We start from the raw sequence: 21,706 nt of genomic DNA, 5'->3' as shown, positions 1-21,706 counted from the left end.
TATCCTTTGAGCTAGTATTTTTCCCTCTAGGAATCTACCTTATGAAACACAGCTGTGGAAAACGTTCACGGTAGTGATGTTTGCCGTGGCAAGAACTGGCAACTGGAATTGTTGAGGGGGCAGAAGCCCGTTCTCTAGGAGCCATGCAGTCATTGAGGAGGCAGGGCAGCCCTGTGGGTATCAGTATACACCTACCACATTATACATGTATTTATCCCATTTCTGTGAGGGGGAAAACGTGTCTCAGTATACACCTGCCACACTACACATGTATTTATCCCATTTCTGTGGGGGGGAAAATGTGTCTCTTTCTGAGTCTGTGTGTTTACATTTTCAATTGTGATTAAAAAAAAACACACCAAATTTCCCATCGTAACCATCTCGAGGTGCGCAGTTCAGTAGAGTTAAGTGCGTTCACACACGTGCAGACCGTCACCACCGCCCGTCTCCTGGACGGTTTTCATCTTGCACAACTGTGGGTCTGTCCCCATTAAACACTAACTCCCACGGCCCCTGCCCGCAGCCCCTGGCCACCTACCATCTGCTTTCTGTCCATGAGTCTGACTAGTCCAGGGACCTCACGTAAGTAGAATCATACCGTATATTTCTTTTTGTGACTGGCTTATGTCACTTAGCATAGTGTCCTTAAGGTTCCTCCATGTGGTAACAGGTCTCAGAATTCCTTGCTTTTTTGAGGCTGAACAATATTCTGTGTCTGGATGGGCCACGCTGTGTTTGGGCATCCACCATTGCTGGGTACCTGGGTGGCTCCCGTGTCTCCAGTGTCAGGAACCAGGCTGTGCACGAGGCTGTACGGGCGTCTTTGGGGCCTGCAGAGGGACGGCTGGAAGAGGCAGCTGACACGGCACTCAGGAAAGGGAGGCTGGTGGGGGCGGAGGGAGCACCCGGACCTGTCACTTCATACCCTTCACGGTGTGGTGGTTGTCAATAGGCATGAGATTCTGCCTTCCGCTGGTCATTTATTAAATCAGTAACTGTCGCGTTTGCTTTGTGCTATCTGAAGGGTTCGCCACCGCCTCTACCAGAAATACCTGAACACGTGGTGCTCAAGTGCAGGCAGAGGCTGTGGGAGGACCCAGCCAAAGACGTCTTCGAGGAGTGCACCAGGTGAGCGGGCGCACACGGCCTGGGCTCTGCGCGGGGCGGGGCTCTGCGCGGGGCGGGGCTCTGCGCGGGGCGGGGCTCTGCGCGGGGCGGGGCTCTGCGCGGGGCGGGGCTCTGCGCGGACTCCTGCAGCCTCTTCCCCGTGGCGCGTCCTGTCTGGATTAGGGCAGATGAGAAGGGACGCCTACAACACGCACAGGGACATCCTGAAACGCCAGGTCGTGGGCGTGGCTTTGCTGCCTGCCCAGCCCCTCTGCCCAGCCTTCCACAGGGCTCGTTCCAGGGTGAAAGGAGCCCCGTAGAGCATGCACTGAAAATATCTTTTCTGCAGACCTTTGCAGTCAGGGCAGGGACGTCCCGAGTCCAAGCAGTCGCCTGAGTTCAGCTTCCTCGTGTGCTCAGGAGGAAAGAGTGGTGGCTGAAGTGACCTGGCCCCAGGCGTGGAGTCGTTTGTAAGCAGACGTTCGTTCGGGTGTCGCTCATGCCCTCAACACGTGCCTGCTGAGCCCTGCCCTATCGGGACCCGAGTCTGCTCCCTGGGCGGCCGTAATGCGAGGCCGACCCAGGAGCCTGGAGCTGAGGGCAGGCCGTCAGCAGGGCCGAGTGTCCGAGCGCCCCAGAGAGGCTCCTTTCCCCTCCCTGCTTCTGCTGTTGAAACTCTGTTCCGATGTCGAAATCCATGGGAGTTGCACGTGGCTGGAGAGACTGGTCCAAAATTCTGCCTTCTCTGTGCAGGAATTTCAAGATAGAACAGCTGATAATCTTTAAACAGGTGCTGGTATTCAGGCATCTGCTTGATTAGTTCATTTGACAGGTGGCTCTTCACTCCTACATGTTGATTAGCTGTCGTTTACCATCAGCTGCATGTGGCATCGGATAACCGGGGACGGCAGCACAGCCTCGTGTGGCCTCTAGGAGTTTGGGTTCTTATTATTCTGGCTCATCCCCGTCTTGTTACGGCCTTTATTTCCCCCAGACCTTCCTTTCTCAGTTTGGTTCCCAGAATCCTGGTCCTGCGTAGTGAGCTAAGTGAGTCCTCTCTGCTTCCCACACGAAGCTCTGGTGGCCATCCGCACGTGATGGTTAGTGGGAGTGTGAAGACGAACATAGCAGAAACCAGTGCTGAGCTGATGCGCAGTTTTCAGTGTCATATTTACAAATTGTGGGCAGTAGGCTCATGTGCCAGACTAGGGCGGTGGCGCAGAGTCTGTTGTTTTGAGGCAAGAGTATTGGGGAGTAAAGTTGACATTCTGGGAGGTTGACTTAGTCGTTGACCTTACTGATTTATACAGACCATGAAGTACACAAACAAGTCAGAATCAGGCAGTGTTTGTGTTCTTTCATGGAGACACCGAAGGACCTTTATAAAGGGGATTAACTGAGCTGACAGTGTTAGAATCCTGACTGGGTCACAGGTGTTTGGAGCTGAGCTGCCCGCGTGCTCGCCGGGGACAGGAGCCCCGGGGCAGGGCCACCCCTGCTCACACATGGGGGCGTGAGGGCCCGGCCTCCGGGGCGGGCTCGGTTCTAGGACTGCCGTGGCCGCCACTCAGCACCCAGTGTCACTGACAGAGAGTTCGTGTTGATGTGGGTTGTGACGGCACTGATGTTCCGCTGTCCTGCAGAGCAGTCACCTGGGCTGTGGCCTCTGGTAAGCCCTTCTGTGAGAGTGAGAGTTTAAGACGGTGATGGATGACTTAGTGCTTTTATAAGCGCATATCATTACTGAACTCCCTCTAAAGTAAAAGTCACTCAGTCATGTCTGACTCTTTGCGACCCCATGGACTATGGAATTCTCCAGGCCAGAATAGTGGAGTGGGTAGCCTTTCCCTTCTCCAGGGGATCTTCCCAACCCAGGGATCGAACCCAGGTCCCCTGCACTACAGGCAGATTCTTTACCAGCTGAGCCACCAGGGAAGCCCCGACTCCCTCTCAAGGGTCTCGGAAGTAGGGAGCCTCAGAACACAAGTTGAGAAGTGCTGTGCTATAACATCAGCCAATCCAGGAACATCTGAATAACTTCTTTGTACAAAATAAAGGGAAACAAATCAAGTGACTTGCTCAGAAGTCTGAAACCAGCGCGGTGCTGGGATTATCCTCACATCCTCCTCACTCACGACCTACTAGTGGCTCCCAGATGGGCTGTGGTCACTCCCAGTCCAACTCCACCTCGCCCAGGGAATGGCTTCCTCTCTCTCTGTCAGTGACTCTGCTGTGGCTCAGGCGGGCTCCGTCTGCTCCCCACACAGGGCCAGTGTGCTGCACCCGCAGGGCCTTGGCCACCCCCGTCCCCCAGCTGGACGCCGACTCACCTGTCTCCTTGACTGAGCGGTCAGAGTCGTCAGGACGGGCTGTGGACGGGCTGTGGACAGTCCCTCTGGTGTCAGCTCCGTAGACGCTGATCCACTGCAGCGCCGTTTTAAAGGGCAGGCTGCGTCCTGTTCCTCACCTACTCGCCAAGGACTGGGTGTACTCCTGGTATCACAGAGTCATAAATTACCCTAAGAGGCAGGGCTCACTGCAGAAGATTTCTTCAAGAAACGTGTATCATCAAATGACGTACTGAGTGCTCCAATGGTTAATTGTGTTACTGTCTTTGGCTCACCGGGCCTTGCTGCGCGGGGCTTTTCTCTGGCTGCGGGGAGGGGGCTGCTCTTCGCTGTGGCGCACGGGCTTCCCGCGGTGGTGGCCTCTCTGCTGCGGAGCACGGGCTCTAGGCACCTGGGCTTCAGCAGTGCGGCCCGTGGGCTCCGCGCTGTGGCTCTTGGGCTTAGTTGCCCTGCGGCGTGTGGGACCTTCTGGGACCAGAAGTCAGACCCATGCCCCCTCCCTTGGTGGGCAGATTCTTAACCACTGTACCACCAGGGAAGTCATTGAGAGCTTTATTTTTAATATTTAAAAAAGATGATATCACATATTAACAGTTCCTACCCTGTGACTGTTATCATTTACACATTTACACCAATGTTAATTGCAAACTGTTTATATTCCCTCCTGAAATACGTGTGCAGGCACACATATGCCCGCGCGAACACACACACACACACACACACACACCCCTCAAGTATATTTTAAACTATTGTTTTTCTATTGAGAGATTATTTTTATCAAGTAGTTACTTCACTGATATTCTAATACTTAAAAAGTACCTCTGATTTTAAGAAGGTAAATTGGTTTTATTTCTTTTGAATTCTTGCATACATGTTTTCACTGGTAGCATTGGAAACTAGTGTGAGATTCTGTAGTTGCAAAATTCAGTATACTGAATTATGGGTAATGATTCATTTTCCCATATCCAGCGCTCACTCATGCATTAAATCACAGAGTTGTCTTCATTTTGTACTGCAGCCAGATGTACATAGTTGCATAAAATTTCTTTCTAGAATTGTCCATGACCATTTAAGTGAAGAGGCATTTGAAGAATACCAAGGAAGTGCATATTTTTCTCGATTTTTACAGTGGAAATGGCTGGAAAGGTATGTTCTCATCATTCAGTGAAAACAAATCGTGACTTCCATTACTGCATTCTGACTGATGTATACCTTTCTGTCAAAATACGATTGGAGATCTTATTATTAATATTGTGCAATTTCTTCTGATCCAGTGGGCTCTTTTTCCTCTTGTTAAAATGACAGTTAGCCCTGCTGGTGCCACCGTGAGTCAGTAGACCATGTCCTGGGTTCACAGAGACAGAATCTGCGTGGTGCTCGGCTCTTTGCCATCTCAGCCTCTACCCAGACGCCTACTAGCTATGTGTCCTCAGTGGTGTGGCCTGAGTGGGCTTTGGGTGACCTACCCCCTGGAGAAGGAAATAGCAGCCCACTCCAATATTCTTGGAAATCCCGTGGACAAGAGGAGCCTGGTGGGCTACAGTCCATGGGGTCACAGAGAGGGAGACACGGCTTGGAGAATATACCACCACCACCCTGGACGCTAGAGTCACCGGAGGCGTGAGTGTGGAACACTCAGCACAGGGCTCGGTGCGCAACAGAAGTACCCAGGAAGTGTTCAGTCGCACAGCTGAGTCGTGTCTGACTCTTTGCGACCCCATGGACGGAGCACGCTGGGCCTCCCTGTCCATCACCAACTCCCGGAGTCCACTCAGACTCACATCCATTGAGTCGGTGATGCCATCTGGCCGTCTCATCCTCTGTGTTAGCTGCCACCAGTGTTGTTGTTACAATGATTGTTGATTTATTAAATTTCAGTTCTAGCTCATACAGGTTTCTCTTGCGACGGTGTCAACACCGCCTTTGAGGTTCTATCTTCAAAGAGCAGCTCCCTGTCAAGGCCATTTCCCTCGCCAGCCTTCTGAGAGGCCCCAAGAGCTGTGCCAAAGAGGACACAGAGAGATCTCATGGTGTGGGCTGGCTGCAGACTTGGGCTTAGTTCAGGCAGTAAGGACAGCAGGGTCATTTTGCGTCTGTCTCCAGTGTTTTCACAGTTTTGAAAGTTAACGTGCTTGTCTCTTGAAAGCTGTCCCATTGAGGAGCCTCCCTCTGAGCACAGGCAGCTGGTCCTGGGCACCCTCCCCCGGGTCCCCTTCTCAGGCCAGGCCAGTGGCTAGGTAGATTTTTCTCTTTCCAAATAGCAATGTGATGTGAGAGAGACCTGAGGCTTTCTTTTTCCCTTGTGATTAATTAGGCAACCGGTGACAAAGAGCACATTTAGGCACTACAGAGTCCTGGGGAAAGGCGGGTTTGGAGAGGTAAGTCGTACCTGACAACTGTGAGCAGTACTTCTAGAAAAGCCGAAGAGGGTCACGGAAAGGCGTGATCTTCAGGTAACGTATCAACTCTATAAATCCATTTATTTCTTTGCTGTGTATTTTAGGTATACTTTTAGCAGCCACAAGAATTAAGATTGAACTTTGAGCAAAAGGTACATGCTCTTAAAAAATTCAGAGATGTGGTGGGGAGAATGATTCACTATCTTTGTGATTTTACATTTCAGTTCTTAGTTCTCAAAGAGGTTGTTTTCTCATGTTCTTGTTCAAGTTTTTAGTAAGGTTGTCCTGACTGAAAAGATTATTCTGTTTCCATATGGTGGAATTTCTGTTATTCCATTCTTTTTTTTTTTTTTTTTGCCATTCCTTTCTCTCTTTTTTTTTTTATTTTTATTATTATTATTTTTAAAATATCTTTAATTCTTACATGTTATTCCATTCTTATAACTGAGGACTAGCCTGGAAGTTCACGTAGTAGAGTATATTGAAAGTGAAAGTGAAGTCGCTCAGTCGTGTCCGACTCTTTGCGACCCCATGGGCTGTAGCCTACCAGGCTCCTCCATCCATGGGATTTTCCAGGCAAGAGTACTGGAGTGGATTGCCATTTCCTTCTCCAGGGGATCTTCCCAACCCAGGAATCGAACCCGGGTCTCCCGCATTGTAGACAGAGGCTTTACCGTCTGAGCCACCAGGGAAGTCCATAGAGTATATTGCTAAATTTTATTAAGTATTATTGGATATGCTTCTTTAACTCAGCTCTGGACGTGTATGTACCTTACACCTACTTCAAAAGGTGTTAGAAAATATGGAAATTGGGGAAAATCCTTAAGACACCACCCACAAGTTCATGAGAGATGGTCCTTAAATGGGATTGGAGACAGCTGTGGTCGGTGCTCAGAGTCCCGTCACACTCTGTGCAGCAGCTGAGGGAGACGCTAGTGGCCTCGTTGAGTGAGTGGAGTGGTCACTTTGAGTTCAAGCCTTCCTAAGTCCCAGAGTTGGGTCAGAGCCGGGTCAGAGCCGGGCATGCCGTCTGCATGAGATTCACACGGCACGCGCTCCCAAATTCTAGGCAAGAGCCCCGGCCAGCACCAGCCTGGGAGGAGTCACACCGCAGGGGCCTCCTGTCATCACTCACAGTGGCCGCGAGAGGGACTGGCAGGTGTGCCAGCCTTGGGAGAGCCCGCGGGGCGCCCGCTGTGGCCCTGGAGGCTGCCTGGTGCTCTGTGAGCCCTGCCCCAGCGTGCTGGGCCCTCGGTGGGAGATGCGTCTGCAAGGAGTCCATCGCCTGGCGTGCCTCTGGAGCGCTCAGTCCACGCCACCCGCCCCACGCTGCCTCCGGGGTTGGAGCTCGGGCTTTGTGAGGAGCAGAGGAAGGAAGCTTCCAGCACCGGGCTCTTGTGAAGCCCGCGGTCTGGCCACACAGAGGCCTCAACAATGGATTCAGCAGAAACACGTCGGCAAGTTTCCACTGTTGTGAAAAGACTCGGTGTGCTTATGATCTCGTATGGCACTTTTTAAACGCATTGACTGGTGCTCCCAAACAAACAGGTGGGAGGACAAACGGCTGTGGATTTTCACAGACGTGTTCTGGGCGTGCTGCACTGCGCCAGGCCCGGGCGGGGGCCAGTGGCGGCCCACTTCTCGCGGGAATGCCAGTTAGAACCCTGCGACTTCGGCGGACACCTGGGGCCCTTTCAGTCCAGATGCCGGCAGTGCGCTTTCCTCTGCTAAACGCCGGCACCTCTTCGGGCAGTGTGAAAGGCCAACATTTCGGTCTCATTCGGTCAACAGCAGCGCTTTCACTCAAGCCCTGAGCCCTCCAGGCAGCCCTGGTGGGTCCCGAGGCCGGTGCAGTGGACAGGGGCTGGGCGAGCAGCGTTGCCTGCATGGTGGGCGTTGGAGAGAGCACGTCCTTGGGACCCACGCCCCCTGAGGTCAAGCTCCTGCACCTCCGCTCCCAGCTGTGTGATCGGGGAGGGGGGACCTGCCGTGGTCTCCTCCTGGAGAGACCTCATGAGCCCTGCTTCACCATCGCTGTGAGCAGCAGCTGAGCGGCTGCAGAGCCTGGCACCCCACCCCTTCTCCCTTCTTGCTCTCTGACTTGGCAACTCCACTTGAAGGAATCTGTCTTCAGTGTGTGATAAGTCTTCATGTGCGAAGACTATGTGCCAAGACTTCGTGGTTGCAAAATGATGAACTGCGTTTTGGAGTAGTCACGTATTTGTAGAACATTTAACAATGAGAAGATGGTCACATAGTAAGATTATAAAATATTATCTGTTCTGTAACATAAGCCCAATTTCCCCTAAAAGCCAGAGGTTGTGGGGGAGCAAGCTATATATCCTTACATATATATGTACAAAGGGCACTTCAAAGCTTACACAGTACAGTATCAGTGATAGTTATCTTAGAATTTGGGCATTTTATCATTGTCTTTATTAATACTTTCAATATTTTCCACAGTGAGGTTTATATTTTGCCACAAAATTATTTTGGTCAATGGATAAAATCATATCATGTCTTATATTCACTTTTAGAGTAATCCTCTGGGGGACTTCCCTGGTGGTCCACGGCTAAGACTCCATGCTCCCAGTGCAGCAGGCCCAGGTTCGATCCCTGGCCAGGGAACAAGATTTCCCATGCCCCACCTCAAGATCCTGCACAATGCAACAAAGATCCCACGTGCTGTAGCTAAGAGCTGGCAGAGCCAAATAAATAAATATTCAAAGTTACTTTCATTAAAATTTTAAAAATAGAGTAACCCTCTGTGCACTCGTGTGGCGTGTGTGTGTGCAGGTGGGGGGTGTGGGGCAGGCGGCAGGCAGAGGAACCTCGACAGCCTGCGTCGATAGCCTGGAAGCTGGAAGGCTGGCGGTTGCTGTTGAGTTGCGTAGTTGGGGCCGACCCTGCCACTGCAAGGACTGTAGCCCGCCAGGCTCCTCTGTCTGGGGGATTCTCCAGGCAAGAAGACTGGACGGGTTGCCGCTTCCTCCTCCAGGGATCTTCCCTACCCAGGGGCCGAGGTCATGTCCCCTACAGCTCCTGCATTGGTGAGCAGGTTCTCTACCACCGAGCCCCCAGGGAAGCTGGGCGCTGGGAGCTTTATTGTACTGTTCCCTTCACTTACCTTTGTTTGGAAGCTTTCATAATGTGAGGTAACATATAAGTATTACTTTAAGAGCTAATTAGGTAAAGGCATGAAAGTCTGTGGACTCTATGACACACACGTATTCTTGAATTTTAAAATAATCAAGAATGTTTACTGTCAGAAACTTTTGTTCTTGTACAGAAAGTAGAAAGACACGGGGAGACATGTTTAAGCAGATGCAGCAGGATCTCACAGAGCGAGTTCCGCTGTCACTGTGCGGTTCATAAGCTCCCTTCTTAAACAAGGACCCGAGGGTCAGAGGGAAGTGCCCACGGGGACCCAGCCGCGGCCGTGGTCTTGGCCCCACAGAGTCCACGCTGCTCTTGACTTAGAGGGAATTGTCATGGAGAACACTTTTCTCTCTGTAGCCTCAGAACTGCCAAGTGGGTATGAACTGTTGTGTTGTTTTTCTTTTTAAAAAAACTAGGTTTGTGCTTGTCAAGTGCGAGCTACAGGAAAAATGTACGCCTGTAAGAAGCTAGAGAAGAAAAGGATAAAGAGGAGGAAAGGGGAGGCCATGGCCCTGAACGAAAAGAGGATCCTAGAGAAAGTGCACAGTAGGTTTGTAGTAAGTATCTCCTCTGTCCTCCCGGGGATGGGGAGCTGGGCAAGTGGTGTTTGTCCAGCGCACCTGCCGCTGGACACATGCCCACCCTAGCTGAGCGTGTGCGGAGTTCACTGCCCCGCCACTGAGAGGAGACGTACAGGAGCAGCGCTCCACTGCCCTGCCCAGCCCTCCCTGGACACAGACAGGCACTGCCCAGTCTGCCGCTGACCCTCTGCCCTCCTGGTGGCATCAGCGGCTGGGCTCACCCTGCAGTTGGCCGAAGCCCCAGCTGGGCGAGAGGCTTGAAGATGCTTCTCTGCCTGGCCCCTCACTTGGGCCTCATCTGTGTCTGCCTCCACCCTCTTTCTGACGGCGCAGGTTCACAACTCAGCCTCAGCCAGCGAGCCAAGTTGTGTGAGGCCTGACTCCATCCTCACTGTGGGTCAGGGCTGAGCCCAGGGGTCCTGGGTCCATGCTGTGTGTTAAGTAGCGGGGTTTTCATCTCCACAGCTGCTTCCTCCACCTAATTACATGTTGAAGGAAGAGAGGGAAAGACAACTTACAAAAGGCTTCATGGTGTCATTTGCTTCTCAGTTCTGAGGTCAGTGCTTCGTGCTGGGCACAAAGCTTCCAAGACAGACAGGCCTTCAGAGCTGCCGCCTAGTTTACAGCAGGGCTTTACTATGTGTGTGACATGCCAGCCTTCCGTGCGCGCTTTACAAGAGAAGCCTTGATAAAACGGGCTCGTCTTAGAGTCGCTTTAAACATGTTTGTGTAACTGCCTCCAAACACCAGAATCTACAGCCTGGTGCTACGGAAGGGACGTAGATAATAGTTACGGCTCACTCGACTGGAACACAGTATTTTGGTTTCTGTACTCCTGGCCTCTTGCCAGGATCCCGGAGATACTTTCCTTTCCCTTGATTCTGTTCTTTACTTTCTGCTTACGGCTGACCTGAGGGGGTCCTGACTGGTACTGCTGTCGACTTCATCTCCTCCTCCCCACGGCCCCTCCCCAACCCCCCACGACAACATGACTGTGTGTAGGCAGTCCAAGACCCTCTAGATAACTGGTTGAGAATTGGGCCAGGTTATTAGCTATGGCACCAATTAGATACGAAACAGTTCAAAAAACTTCGATTGAAACCATTTACAATAGCATTAAGAAACATCAGAATCAAGACAAAAATCCAATGAAACATGCAAGACTTCTACACTGGAAGCTGTAAAACACTATAAGAACTACAGATGCCCTGACCAAACAGTGGGGGTGCCCTGTCCACGGGCTGGGAGCCTCAGGCTGTGGTGGCGGTAAGATGAGTGAAACGCAGCGCCAGCCAGAACCCCAGAAGGGCGCGTATGGGGTGCTCACGGGTGTAAACTGACTTGCAGACCGGCAGGGAAGTGGGTAAGAGCTTGGACAGGCACTTAAAACCCGTACATGGGCTCCGTGTGCAGAGGAGCTGAGCAGCTCCGCACCCCCTGCTCCACCGACCTCCACGCCTAGCGCAGATAGTCCGCAAGCGGGGAGTGCCGGCCTCGACAGCTAGAATGTGGCTCTGAGGAGCGCCACCCCAAGTTCGCGGTGAAGGTTGGCGCCTGCTCACTCAGACGTGGCTTCCCCAGTGGTCCAGCAGCAAAGAGCCCACCAGCCACTGCAGGGGGATGTGGGAGGCTCGAGTTTGATCCCTGGGTGGGGAAGATCCCCTGGAGAAGGAAATGGCAACCCACTCCAGCGTTCTTGCCTGGGACATTCCGTGGACAGAGGAGCCGGGTGGCCTGCAGTCCATGGGGTCACAAAGAGTTGGACGCCACTGAGCGTGCAGACACTTAGGAAGTTGTCTGCTTTCAGCGCAGAGCAGCTGTTAGCTCTTCATCGGGTAAAGGCTTTCGATGGTGCCCGGTGCGCTTCTCCCCCAAAGCAGGCAGCATTTCGGTGCTCTCACTGTGGATGTACACGGACTGTTTGACTGTTGCTGGCAAGTAGAGTGCACCGCCAATGAGTGAGCAGGTGTTTGCATTTTCTTTCCTACAATGCTGCTGTCCTCAGGTTAGTTTATGCTACACATACCAAACCAAAAAGTCCCTGTGCTTGGTGCTAACCATTATGAACGGAGGGGACCTGAAGTTTCACATTCACAACCTGGGCGAGCCCGGCTTCGAGGAGCAGAGAGCGATCTTCTACGCGGCCGAGCTGTGCTGTGGCTTGGAGGACCTGCAGCGGGAGCGCATTGTGTACAGGTAGGGGCGCGGGAGCCTCGAGGCCTGTCCGCCCTGAGCGTCCGGCTGCCTCGCGGCTCTCACGGGCCACGGGGGGTGGGGGGGGTGGGGGGTGGGGGTGGGGGGAGGGCTGGGGCGGGAGGGCCGGCAGGGTGGGGGCCGTGCCCTCACCATGCTGGGAGTGTGGCCGACCAGGGGCAGACCTTGGGCGTCTTTCTAGCTCTCTCCCGTCTCTGGTAAGTACTTTTTATTTAAGTTGCCTTGCTGTTCACAAGCACGAGAGGAACCCGTTTCCAAGGTCCTTAGATATTTTGACAGTTATTCTGAGGACTGGGGACGATGTTCCAACAAAATAACAAATGTTCTGAAGTAACTGTACTTATTTTAATACTTTTTTCATCTTAGAATTCAGTAGAGAAAATTAAATGCCGTGGATGGAATTAGTTTTGTGTGATGAATAAATCGGGGTTTTAGGGACAGCAGTCCCTCCGCCATCTTTAGAAGCTGGGGTCCTGGGCGCTGACACTGTTCGGGGCCGCCCCAGGCCACTCCCTGCGTTCAGCCCGGTGCATCCACCTGTGGGCCGTGAGCTCTCGTCCCCTAGTGGGTGCGTCTAGCTGGCCTTCTCAGTTCCCGAGGGCTCTGCCCGCTCCTCCCCCACTGGCCCACATCCTCCCCAAATCTGGTCCCCAGATCAGTCCAGCATATTTGTCCAATCCCTCTGTGTTTCCCATGGCCAGTGGCCGAGGTCATGTCCGCCTCAGATGTGCTTGCTCTCCCGGAGCTTGTCCGGTGTCGTCTTGCCTGCCCTGCTCGTGCGTCTGCCCTCTCAGAGGCCTTTCTTTCCAGCCCCTCCTGCCATCGTGCAGAACTAGTGCAAAGATGGCCGCTTTCTAGAGGCGCCCTCCCCGGGCCGGTCCTCGGAGTGCTCCGCGTTGCCCATCCTGGGGCCGGTCCCCCTGGCTGGCTCACTTCCTAGAAGACCTTCCTCTTCCTCCATCCCAATTCTGATGTGGTTTTTCTTCTTTGTCTTTTGTGGCCCGGAGCCAAGTTGAGTGTCTCCTGAGGATCAGCTCACAGCAGGCCGGGCTGGTAGGTGGTGGTCCCACCCACCATGAGTTGTGCAGAAGGTGGGGCACGGGCTGCTACTCTGGGACTTTCGGGGGGGCTGGAGGAGCTCAGATTCCCACGTGGCTGCTGGAGGAAGTGAGCTTGTTACAGTTCAGTCCGGCTGAGCCGCCTTGGCCTGCTTCTGGTGTTGAGATGCATTCCCTGCGCTGGTCAGACGGTTCCGTTCCCCAGCCTTCCACCCTGGGCTCCCGCCTGCCCACTGGCTGAGCAGGTCTCTCGTGCCCACTGCGTCCACGAGACCTGCCATCAGGAGGCGCCCCCGAGCGTCTGTTGAGCGAATGAGCCATGGCCTTCAGACTCTGACGGCCTGTTCTGCCTCCAAGGCGCCCACACACGCTTCCCAGGGAAGGTGCCCGTGTCCTTGCCTTTCCTCAGAGACCACCAGTGACAGCTTTCCTCAGACCAGGTCCTAGAGGGAGCCTCTTCCTCTCTGCACAGAGGTGGTACAAATAAAAACGCTCTCCTATTTTAGCAGCTCCAAAACGAAAAACCAAGAGGCACACAGGATGGGCGTTCATTATTTTAAGATATTTGTTTATTTCCGTATTCTGTCTGTGCCAGGTCTCCGTAGTGGGAGGCAGGACCCTGGTGTGTAGTGTGTGGGAACTAGTTCCCTGACCAGGGATGGATCCCCAGGTCCTCTGCTATGGCAGTTCAGAGCCTTAGCCACTGGATCACAGGAAGTGGTCCAGGGGAAGTGGTTTTTGAGGGAAGGCTCAGAAAGGACAACACTCTGTAGCCTGAGCTGTGGCGCTCTGCCCTGGCAGATGCCCAGTGTGTGGTGTGGGGCAGGGTGTGAGCAGGCCGCTTTGGAGTTGGCCTCAGCTTGTCGCCTGGCATCCAGGTGACCCAGTGACATGGCTGCACTCTAAGAGTGGCACCTACACCCCAAGAGTGTCTAAACACCCTCCGGAGACGCTGTGATAGTCCCAGGAGACGTGTGTAAAATGCTTAAGCACATGTCTTGGCATCCAGTGAGCACGCCAAAGCAGGTAGCTGATGTCATTGCTGCTGTGCTAAGTCACTCAGTCGTGTCCAACTCTTCGAGGCCCATGGACTGTAGCCCACCAGGCTCCTCTGTCCATGGGATTGTCCTGGCAAGAATACTGGAGTGGGTTGCCATGCTCTCCTCCAGGGGATCTTCCTGACCCAGGGACTGAATCCGCATCTCCTGCATTGGCAGGCGGGTTCTTTACCACCAGCGCCACTGGGAAGCCCATTGTTGCTGCCACCGACTGGTATTTTGTGCAGTACATACTGCGTGTCTCCTTTTGGAGCAGGTGACTGGTGGTTGGTTGACAGCTGACTGCAAAGCCGGTGGGAGTGGCTTAGGGCAGCTTCCCACACCAGGCAAGGAGGCGGCCGGGAGTCGCTGGGTCTCTGCCTGGGCCCTGGGTTGGCTGCCCTGGAGCGGTGCTGGCCTTGCGTGGAGCAGTGGGGCTTTAGGGCACCTGGTGAGACGTTTGAGGTGAGACGGGCGGGCGGCTGTCCTGTGCATGCGGCTGTGCCTGTGAAAGTCCCATGTCAAGGAGGGTTACCTTGTTGTCAACAGCATTTACCAGGACTCTTTAAATACAGAAAAAACAAGACTGCTTGTGGCTGGGCAGGGCAAGCAGAGGGCACCCATTCCTGCCCCCTGCTCCCCAGGGAGACCAGCGACAGTATCGGGACGTCTTCCCAGGAAGGGTTTCCTCGCAGAGCCCCATGCCTGCGTCGTCACTCTGCTCTCTTCTGGGCGTGCAGCTTCCAGCCCAGGGCGTCTCAGTGTCTGCGGCCCCCCGCCTCCTGAGCTGGCACGGGGCTGTGTGGGACTCTCCTGGGACCAGTGCCTCGGAACGGCTGCTCCGTCCTGCTGACCTCAGTCTCCTCTGCAGGTTCTTGGAGACGTGGCTGCAGACGGAGCAGCCGTGCTGAGGGGGATGGGCCACCGTGACAGGACCACACGTGAAGTCAGGGCTAAACAGAAATCCTCTGAAGACTAGCTTTTTTTCTCGCCAAGGGAAGAAGGCGAGTAGCTTGAGATGCCGCGTTCAGATACTCTAGTCTTTGGTGACACACATGTATTTGAAGTCTGGCGTCGCCCTCCTTGGCAGTGAACTGTGATAGGCAGTGCCACGGGCCACACGCTCCCCCACGAGGTCTGGCCTCCCTGAATGCTGCCCCCTGGAAGCAGGCGCTGCGCACGGGTCCTCCAGGTGAGGATGGCGGGCAGTGCCAGGATCTGGCCCTGAAACGGAGTCCCTCCTGTCCGGGGGATTCCCAGCCGTTGACACTTTTGACTGTCTATTAATGGTGAAAGAAATGGAGCTGGGCTCGCCAAGGACTGAGTCCTCACCGCTGGGCTGCACGTTTCACGGCTGGGTCGCCTCCTGCGGAGCCCACGCAGCCACACGGAGCGGTTAGCTCTGCACCCGTGCTGTGCACGCCGTCTGTAGAGCCCCCCCCCCCCGCCCCCACTCCTCCTCGTGGCCACTGGAGGCTGTCGCAACACGCGGGCTCCCACGGACCCGCAGACGGAGGCGCGGTTACCTGCCGGACTTGCCGTTTCTCAGAGCGGAGAGGTGTCTTCGGGTCTTTCCGCCAGAACCGATGGAGCCCAGTGCCGCGCCCTGAATAACTGACTTTGTGTTGTTGTTTCCTTCCCTTGCAGGGACTTAAAGCCCGAGAACATCCTCCTTGATGATTACGGTGAGCGAGCCTTTCCCGCCAACTGTAGACTTTGTTCAGAGGAACTCGAGTCAGGGTGGACCTACCAGTTAGTGAGGCCGGGGGTAGCAGCAGGAGGCGCCCTCCTAGGAACAGAACGGGCTCTCCCCGTCGTCCCCCTTCATCTAGGCAGGGAACAGAGGTGCTTCTGATTTTCAGTTGAACTCGCAGTAAGAGCAGCGTCTTCTCTCCTGTTTCTTTCTCTCCTGTCTCACCTTGCTTTGTTCTCAGCTGCGTGAGTCCACGCCCTCCTTGCCTGGTCGTTCTCACAGGTGCGGCGTGGGCTCTTGTTTGATTTGTATTTCCCTGACGACGCTTTTCATGGGCTCACTTGCCATCTGTTTATCTTGTTTGGTAATGTGTCTTTTCAAGTCTTCTGCCCATTTTTAATTGTTTTTTTTTCCTTATTGTTGAGTTTTAAGCTTTCTTTGTATATTTTTATGCCAGTCCTTTATAAAATATAAATGTTTTCAAGTTAGTGAAGTCATCTTCTAATTTTTCCCTTTCGTGGTTTGTGCTTTCAGTTACAGTCACAGTTGGTCTTGTGGCTGTGACCTCGCTAAAGCCACTGCATTCTGGAAGGTTGTGGCCTTTCCGCACACACCCTCACACCCTCAGCAGGTGACCACTCTCTGTCTGCCTCTCCAGTTCCTGACCCTTTGGTTTCTGTTTGTTGCCCCGGGACACCAGGTGGGACATTCAACCCAGTGTTTCCTAGAAGTTGTAACAGGAATCCTTTCCTTATTTCTGATCTCAGGGATAGCCTGTCAGTGTATCGCCATGCAGTATGGAATCCGCTGTAGCACTTAAATATTTGTTTGTGTGTCTGTGCTGGGTCTTCATTGCAGCACATGGATCTTGTATTAATAGTTGCATCCCGTGGGGTCTTTAGTCACATCATGTGGGATCCGGTTTCCCAAACCAGGGATGGAACCAATACAGGGGAGTGTGAAGTCTTAGCCACTGGACCACCGGGGAAATCCATGCTGTAGTACTTTTGTAGAAATTAAGATTTAAGAATTTTTTCTTTTTAAAAAATGGCACTTGAATGTTGTCAGTGCGTTTTCTCCCAAAATGACTATATGTTGTTTGTTTTTTACTATGGTTAATCCACCAGTTGGTTTTCCAGCATTAAACGAACCTGCCATTCTTGAAATGAGTCCAGCTTGGGCAGCTCGTCTCGCCTTTGCCTGGGTGGCTGGTTCTGGCTCCTGACAGTCCCGGGAGGAAGCGCACCTCCAGTGCGGTCTCTCCATCGGGCTCTGCACGAGCGTCGGAACCTGCCCAGGTGACTGTGTCCACACGGCAGCCACTAGGGGTTCAGACGTCTCCCCTCTTGGGTTCCGCTGCCCCCAGCCTTGGGAGATGTCCCGGTGGGAGTGGCTGGGGCGTCTCCGTGCGTTCCCCGCTCCTGGTCGCGTGTCTGGCTTGACCAGGCTTTGCCAGTGCTCCTGCTGCCGCGGCAGAGCACCTCAGCGTGGGGCTCCCACTCAGACGTTTTGTCCGTCCTGGCTGGTCCTGTGGCTCCCAGCTGTGGCCAGGAGTGGAGTAGCCCTGCTCGTCCTGTCCACGTGCAGGCAGCCAGCGTCGTTTCTGCGGCAGTCGCTGCGGTGCCTGTTCTTTATACGCCAGGGACGGCGTATAAAGTGCTCAAGTGCTTCTTCGTTTCCGTATAGACAGCTCGTTAGGTTTCCTGTTTTCATGTGTAAAGTCGAACTTGATGTTTGTATTGAATTTAGGTTAAAAAAAAAGCTGTCGTCTATTCTTCGACATTTCAAGGTACATTTACCGTTTGTCCATTCTGAACATGGAAGCAGTTTGTTTTGCAAACGTTAAGGGGGATTTGGTTTATGAAATGAAGCTGGTGGTCGAGGTGACGAAGAAAACTGCATTATGCGCGTGTCTTCTATAGTCGTTGTGTCCCTGGGTCGTGCCCGACTCTTGCCACCCCATGGGCTGCAGCAGCCAGGCCTCCCTGTCCTTCACCAACGCCTGGAACTTGCTGAAACTCATGTCCATCGAGTCAGTGGTGCCGTCCATCCATCTCATCTCTGTCTTCCCCTTCTCCTCCAGCCTTCAGTCTTTCCCAGCAATCAGTCTTTTCCAGTGAGTCAGCTCTTTGCATCAGGTAGCCAAAGTAGTGGAGCTTCAGCTTTAGCATCAGTTCTTCCAATGAATATTCAGGACTGATTTCCTTCGGGATGGGCTGGTTGGATCTCCTTGCAGTCCAAGGGACTCTCAAGAGTCTTCTCCAGCACCACAATTCAAAAGCATCAGTTCTTCAACGCTCAGCCTTCTTTATGGTCCAGCTCTCACATCATACATGACTACTGGAAAAACCACAGCTTTAATTACCTGGACCTTTGTCAGCACAGTGATGTCTCTGCTTTTTAATATGCTGTCTAGGTTTGTCATAGCTTTTCTTCCAAGGAACAAGCGTCATGTAATTTTAGATAGAAATGTTTCTGAGTATGAATTGCTGTAACTTCCATCCCTGTGTTTTAGACTTTTTTCCATTATTTATTGTCAAAGTATCTGCTGGCCCCTGTGATTTGTGTCGTCTGTTTGGCTGCATGCAGGACACATCCGGATTTCAGATCTTGGTTTGGCCTTGGAGATCCCAGAAGGGGCGAAGATCAGCGGAAGAGTTGGAACGCTGGGCTACATGGGTACGTGACCAGCCTCAGCACGCAGAGAGCGGACCGTGTGGGGGGCCCTGGGGTCGTCCTGGCCCGCTGTGGGGTAGCGCAGTGGTATCTGAGGTCTGTACCCGCCCCCACCTGCCCTTACCGCCCAGAGCAGAGCCAGGACAGGACAGTGGCCTCCTCGCTGTCCTCACTGGCTCCACACACTCCTCCTGAAGGTGACCAAGTCATTCTGAAGGCTTCGTGAACCGGAGGCCTGGCCTTGGGTCAGCTCCGAGCAGGGACCCCTGCCTGGCTCTGCCAGAGCAGGGGACCCCTGATATGAGGGAGCCGAGGGCCTCTGCTGAGTCTTGCACTGACCCTCACATCCACTGTGGCTGCTGGGGCCTTAGCCTGGGGGCCTGACTCTGCCTGATGGAGAGGCAGGGGGCCGTCCCACAGAGCACCGTGTCCCACAGTAGTTAAATCTGCGACGATTCACTCCATACTCTGTGAACAGTGGGAACTGTCTCTAATAACAGCTTTGCTGAACTATAATTCACATGCCATAAAATCCACGAGTGTCCATTTTGGCCATTCCACAGCAGCATGTGGGATCTTAGTTCTCAATCAGGAGTCAAACCGGTACTGCCTGTGGTGGGAGCACAGTCGTGTCCACTGGACGCAGTCCACCGGTCTGAAGTGTCCTCTCAGTGGCTCTCAGTACAGGCAGAGCAGTGCAGCTACCACCCCTGATTTCAGAACCTTCTCATCCCTGCAGAGAAGAAGCCGCGCGCCCGCCAGCAGGTAGCCCAGCTCCTCCCCTTCTCTGCCAGCCTCGCAGCCACTGGTGGACTTTCCGTCCTCATCCAAGTGGAATCACATGCTGTCCGGCCTTTTGTGTCTGCCTTGTTAGCTTCACGTTTCCAGAGTTGATCTGTACAGTAACAAGCATCAACTTTAAATTGTGTTGTTGGCCATTCAGCACAGGGAGATAACTTAAATTTCCTGGGTTTGTTGTGCAGCTCCAGAAGTCATCAACTCTGAGAGCTACACCTTCAGTCCTGACTGGTGGGGGCTCGGCTGTCTGATATACGAGATGATTGAGGGACATTCTCCGTTCAAAAAATACAAAGAGAAGGTTAAGCGCGAGGAGGTGGAGCGGAGAGTGAACAAAGAGACAGAACAGTACTCTGAGAAGTTCTCCGAGGACGCCAGGTCCATCTGCAGCATGGTGGGTTGGGCTCGGGCAGGGTAGGGGAAAGGGAAACGCAGCCGTCCCTCAGTCCTCCTCTCGGGGTCTCTGATCCCGCAGAGCAGAGCAGAGGCCACTGTTTGCTGTCCCTGAAGGTGCTGCTGAAGGGCAGGACAGCGCCGGGTCCTGGCCAACATCACGGGGTGCTGACAGGCAGCAGACCCTCCGGGGCACTCTGCAGGGCCTGACTCGATGGCGGCCCCGTGTCTGCCGCTCTCACCGCAAGAACGTCCCGGCAATAAGGGAGAGAGAGAAGCTCTCCTTGTCACTTACTTCTCTTAAGCCAACAGGAAGGGTTTCCTGAGCAAACTTTAAACTTGGTTTGCATTCAGGAATGTTTATTGAGAATCCCCCCTGGGCTCCTCCCCAGCAGTGAGCTAAACGGGCAGCACTCTCACCCCTTACATGAGCACGCCTGGTGCTCTCATCTGCTCGGGCGGGTGGACTGTGAGGCCTGGCTCTGCCTGGAGGAGCGGGAGGAGCTGGCTGTGGGTGGAGGGCAGGGGCAGGCGGCAATGGGCGGGACAAAGGGCAGGGCCAGCCAGAGCTTTTCGGTGATCCAGGTAGGGGTCTGGGCCCTGGGTACTGGCAGGGTGAGTGAGGAGTACTATAAGCATGACTTTTATGTGCACTGGGAAGCTAAGGGATCTGCGGCCTGCGTAATGCAGTGCTCACTTCGCTGCTGTTCCCTGGATCCGGCCCTGCCGTCGCTCAGAGGTCTGCCTGTGTAAACGTATAAGTAAGGAATCCTTTTGAAGGAAACACTTTCTATTAGTTTTAAGAGTATACAATTTTTAGAACTAGGTTTGCTAAATTTTTGCCTCATCTGAGGTCCTTAGTGATCTGTTTAATGGATAAATTAAAATTATCCATGTCACTTGGCATGGAAGTGGTGTCTTTGAAGTTCCCAGACAGCTTCTGTTTCTTGAGACAACATCCCCTAATTTTTACAGGGTCAAACTTTTGTTAAGGATTTATTTGGTTGACTTTTAATTTTTTCGATAGCTCAGAGGCAGGACTTTAGTTAGAACTCCTTTTGGAAGCGCCACGCGTTTTACGTCTGTAAAATCTGCAGTGCTGAGGCTCGGGTGATTCTCTAAAACCTGAGTGGCTGTTCCGCTGGAGGTGCTCTTTGCCTCCCTAACTCTTTGGCCATGGTTGTGGAGATCCGGGGGTTTCCTTTGACCCTGGGCGCTTTGGCTGACTCATTTGTGCTCCTCCACAGTTACTCACCAAGGACCCTGCGCAGCGCCTGGGCTGCAGGGGCGAAGGGGCGGCTGAAGTCAAGGGACACCCCGTGTTCAGGGACATCAACTTCAGGCGGCTGGAGGCCCACATGTTAGACCCGCCTTTCCACCCTGACGTAAGTGTGTTGTCAGGGGCAACGGAGTGGCCTGTCCTCCCCGGCCCTCCTGGCTCCTCTGCCACCTGAGTTGCAGCCACCCGCCCCGAGTCGCTGCCTCGCCAGGAACCTGGGCAGCCCTGACCCTCCCCAGCTACCCCCCCAAGGGCCCTTCCCTTGTCACAGCTGGCACCCTTGCTTCTTTAGTCCTGAATGTGCCTCCCCACGCTGGGTCTCACTGGGTCCTGGCTCGGCGCTGCGGGCCCTGGAGCAGCCCTGGTGAGTGTGCTATGGGGCCACGGGGGGTTACATCCCCAGAGCCTGGCGGGGCCCTTGAGCTCAGAGCTGGGAGGAGCGCCCCCACGGTGGCCTTGGGCTACCGAAGGCGAACTAGGAAGTGTGGAGATGCGTTCATTCTGTGGAATATGATGAACCTGTCGTCATTGTTCAGGCGCTCAGTCGTGTCTGACTCTTTGTGACCCCAAGGACTGCAGCATGCCAGGCTTGCCTGTCTATCGCCGACTCCTGGACTTTAACCAAACTCATGTCCATTGAGTCAGTGATGCCATCCAGCCATCTCATCCTCTGTCTTCCCCTTCTCCTCCTACCTTCAGTCTTTCCCAGCATCAGGGTCTTTTCCAGTGAGTCGGCTCTTTGCATCACGTGGCTAAAGTATTGGAGCTTCAGCTTCAGCATCAGTCCTTCCAGTGAATATTCAGGGTTGATTTCCTTTAGGACGGACTGGTTGGATCTCCTTGCTGTGCAAGGGACTCTCAAGAGTCTTCTCTAGCACCACAGTTCAAAGGCATCAATTCTTTGGTGCTCAGCCTTCTTTGTGGTCCAACTCTCACATCCATGTATGACTACTGGAAAAACCAT

At 53.7% G+C, this 21,706-nt stretch overlaps 1 protein-coding gene across 17 annotated transcripts in view; it reads left to right on the top strand.

Annotated features, from left to right (window-relative positions):
* GRK4 (G protein-coupled receptor kinase 4) overlaps nucleotides 1–21,706 on the top strand; it is a 59,726-nt gene that overhangs the window by 25,875 nt on the left and 12,145 nt on the right. For 7 of the 17 annotated variants that reach the window (XR_006060222.2, XR_006060221.2, XR_006060219.2 and 4 more), the window contains 9 exons: nucleotides 1,025–1,128; nucleotides 4,509–4,601; nucleotides 5,770–5,833; nucleotides 9,430–9,570; nucleotides 11,561–11,790; nucleotides 18,186–18,275; nucleotides 19,012–19,169; nucleotides 19,256–19,464; nucleotides 20,711–20,848. Coding sequence is in view for 4 of the 17 variants with exons in the window: in XM_042251708.2 (XP_042107642.1) it covers nucleotides 1,025–1,128; nucleotides 4,509–4,601; nucleotides 5,770–5,833; nucleotides 9,430–9,570; nucleotides 11,561–11,790; nucleotides 18,186–18,275; nucleotides 19,012–19,169; nucleotides 19,256–19,464; nucleotides 20,711–20,848 (1,227 nt within the window). In the remaining 13 variants the exon portion in view is untranslated. Of the gene's footprint in view, nucleotides 1–1,024; nucleotides 1,129–4,508; nucleotides 4,602–5,769; nucleotides 5,834–9,429; nucleotides 9,571–11,560; nucleotides 11,791–15,550; nucleotides 15,589–18,185; nucleotides 18,276–19,011; nucleotides 19,170–19,255; nucleotides 19,465–20,710; nucleotides 20,849–21,706 lie in introns of all 17 variants that reach the window. The other 10 variants (XR_009601192.1, XR_009601191.1, XR_003589732.3 and 7 more) reach the window with 4 other exon arrangements.

Source organism: Ovis aries, chromosome 6 (genome assembly GCF_016772045.2).
Source record: "Ovis aries strain OAR_USU_Benz2616 breed Rambouillet chromosome 6, ARS-UI_Ramb_v3.0, whole genome shotgun sequence".
Classification (NCBI taxonomy): domain Eukaryota; kingdom Metazoa; phylum Chordata; class Mammalia; order Artiodactyla; family Bovidae; genus Ovis; species Ovis aries.
The sequence above is the reverse complement of the archived record's forward strand: the minus strand, read 5'-3'. Positions and strand labels throughout refer to the sequence as shown.